This window comes from Octopus sinensis, unplaced genomic scaffold, assembly GCF_006345805.1.
Source record: "Octopus sinensis unplaced genomic scaffold, ASM634580v1 Contig11974, whole genome shotgun sequence".
Classification (NCBI taxonomy): Eukaryota; Metazoa; Mollusca; class Cephalopoda; order Octopoda; family Octopodidae; genus Octopus; species Octopus sinensis.
This window is the reverse complement of record NW_021832524.1, coordinates 22,501-25,000: the sequence shown is the minus strand read 5'-3', so window position 1 is coordinate 25,000 and position 2,500 is coordinate 22,501. Positions and strand designations below refer to the sequence as shown.

The 2,500-nt window shown below is 40.2% G+C and overlaps 1 protein-coding gene across 1 annotated transcript in view; it reads left to right on the top strand.

Moving 5' to 3' along the window:
- Positions 1–382: 382 nt before the first annotated feature.
- LOC115229133 (short transient receptor potential channel 7-like) overlaps positions 383–2,500 on the top strand; it is a gene marked incomplete at its 3' end in the record, with an annotated part of 23,251 nt that continues 21,133 nt past the window's right edge. The window contains exon 1 of the mRNA XM_029799545.1: positions 383–503. Coding sequence (XP_029655405.1) covers positions 407–503 — 97 coding nt within the window. The remainder of the gene's footprint in view (positions 504–2,500) is intronic.

The following is a 2,500-nucleotide window of genomic DNA, read 5'->3' as shown; positions in this document are numbered from 1 at the left end:
CTGTTGCTCCTCACATCAATACTATGGGTCATTGTTATTCTAGTTCTCCCATTTACCAATCCTGAAGCCACAAAGAGCATTAAGAAAATTCTTTCTAGATTCTCAGCCATAATCTCATTAGCCGAAAAATCCTGAGTGACAAGACACCAGTATCAGTGGAGTAAACCCCAGTATCCAACTGGTACTGGAACTTGCTTTCGTTGACCCCTTGAAAGTATGAAGGGCAAAATTGGCCAAGCTAAAATTTTGAACTCGGAGCATAAAAGAACCTGACAATGATGTTTCAATGATTCTGTTAAACGTATTGATTTTTTAATGATTTTTTGTTTTGATTGATCGATTGATTGATGGTTAATTGAGTGATTATGTATTTTGTAGATATTTTAATGGAACACAACGAGCACGGATGTTGTTGATGGCAGGAAATTACACTGATTTTAATTACTTGTTAGCACAAATTAAAAGCAAGCAACACGAACCGAAAAACTATTTTATGGAAGCGTGTAAGTACCACTACATCATATGTGTATATATATATAATCTTTTACTTGTTTTAGACATTAGACTGCGGCCATACTGGGGCACAGCTTAAAGAGTTTTAGTTGAATGAATCGACCACAGCATTTTTTAAGGCTGTTACTTATTTTATCGGTCTCTTTTTTTTTTACCAAACTGCTATCTTACAGGGACGTAAACAAACCAACACCGGTTGTCAGGCGATGGTGGGTGACAAATCTTGGCACAAGGCCAGCAATTTCGGAGGCTGAGACGAGTCGATTGCATTGATCCCAATGTTCAACTGCTACTTACTTCGTCGACCCCAAAAGGATGAAAAGCAAATCTGACCTTGGCAGAATTTGATCTCAGAACGTAAAGACGGATGAAATGCCGTAAAGCGTTTTGCCGGCGAGCAAACGATTCTCTCCCCTTCGCAGCCTTAATGCAAACTATAAATATCGGTTTCAAAATTTGGCACAAGGCCAGCAATTTCAGGGGTGATGCCTAGTCGGTTACATCGACCCCAATGTCCAACTTGTTTTATCGATCTCGAAAGAATAAAAGGCAAAGTCGACATTGTCGAATTTGAACTCAGTACGTAAAGACAAATGAACAGCTACTAAGCATTTTGCCCGGTTTGCTAACGATTCTTCCAGCTCGCCGTCTTGAAATCTAACCATATTTCTTGTATTGTACGGTGTCAGAAGTCGTAAAGATGTCTACAATATGTTGTTATGTTAGGTTAATGTCTCTTCGGTATTTCTTTACGACTTCATTGATAGTAAATTACCAAAGCTGGCCTTTGATGGCGTGTTTATTGAAGTTAGTTCTATTGCAGACTTGTCTAGCAACTAGACGGAATACATTATGTAGTAAGAAGTAAAAGCTTGTAAATGTCTAATTCACAAAGAACCTTCTTTACGAACCGCCCTGAAATTATGTAATGTGGCGAGGCAAAAGAAAACTGAGTTGGGAGTTGTAAATCTGCTTAGGAAGAAACATTAAAAGAGATTTTATTTGATAAATAAATTAAGTAGTTTCATTTTGGTGTAGTGTGAAAGTACACGGCTTTGTGGTTAGGGATGTTGCTCTCACGATGGCGGGGTCGTTTTTGAACTGTGTGGTACGTTTTCTCCTTCCGCAAAACCCTTAATTTCCCGTTACTTCAGAACCCACTGCTGAAAATTAATATATATACACGCGTATCTATCTATCTACCTAGCTATCTATCTATCTATATATATATATATATATATAATCTGTCGGCCGAGTCTGTAGTGATGATTGCATCGCCGCCCTCCTTCAATCGGGCAGGCAAGCCAGTTTTCCTTTGCCTGGTGGCTGTGGGGAAAGAGGTTGTTTGGTGGACAAGGCTGAAAGGCATCAGGACAAATACATTCCTCTTTGGTAAAGCTCTCGTTGACTTCTTCAAGTTTCACTTGAAAAGCAAATTGAGAGTGGAGAGGGAAGTGCTGTCCTTGAGCGAGTTTAATGGAAGGTGGGTGAAAGCTGCGAAAAGGGCAAGCGTGGATGGTACCTCTCTCAGTGTAGACCTGTGTCTCGGAGAGAAGAAACTGGAGAGGACACTTGCCCCTGGGGTTTCAGGGAAATCTTGGACAATGGAGGTTCTCGATTATCCCTAGAGATCTTCCTGTATCAGGAGGGCCACATTTCTACCATCACCCCGCCCTTTTTTACCTTTGTATGCCATGCATATGTCCCTTCTTTTTCAGTGTATACTGTCTATACTTGCTTTTCTTTATCATTTCATTATATGTAAACCTCCACACTTTACGTATGTCTCTGTATTGTCCCCCTCATCCTTTGCCCTTGGGGCAAATAAATAAACCATTATTATTATCATTAGGCTTGACTCAGGTTCGGTCTTTTTCCTGATGGTAATTATGTGGGTAGCGGGTTACTACCTATAACCTTAGGTATTAACAAGTTTCCAGCAGTCTTTCGAGTGCTTAGAACCCTCCTGATAACCCTTGCTATCCCT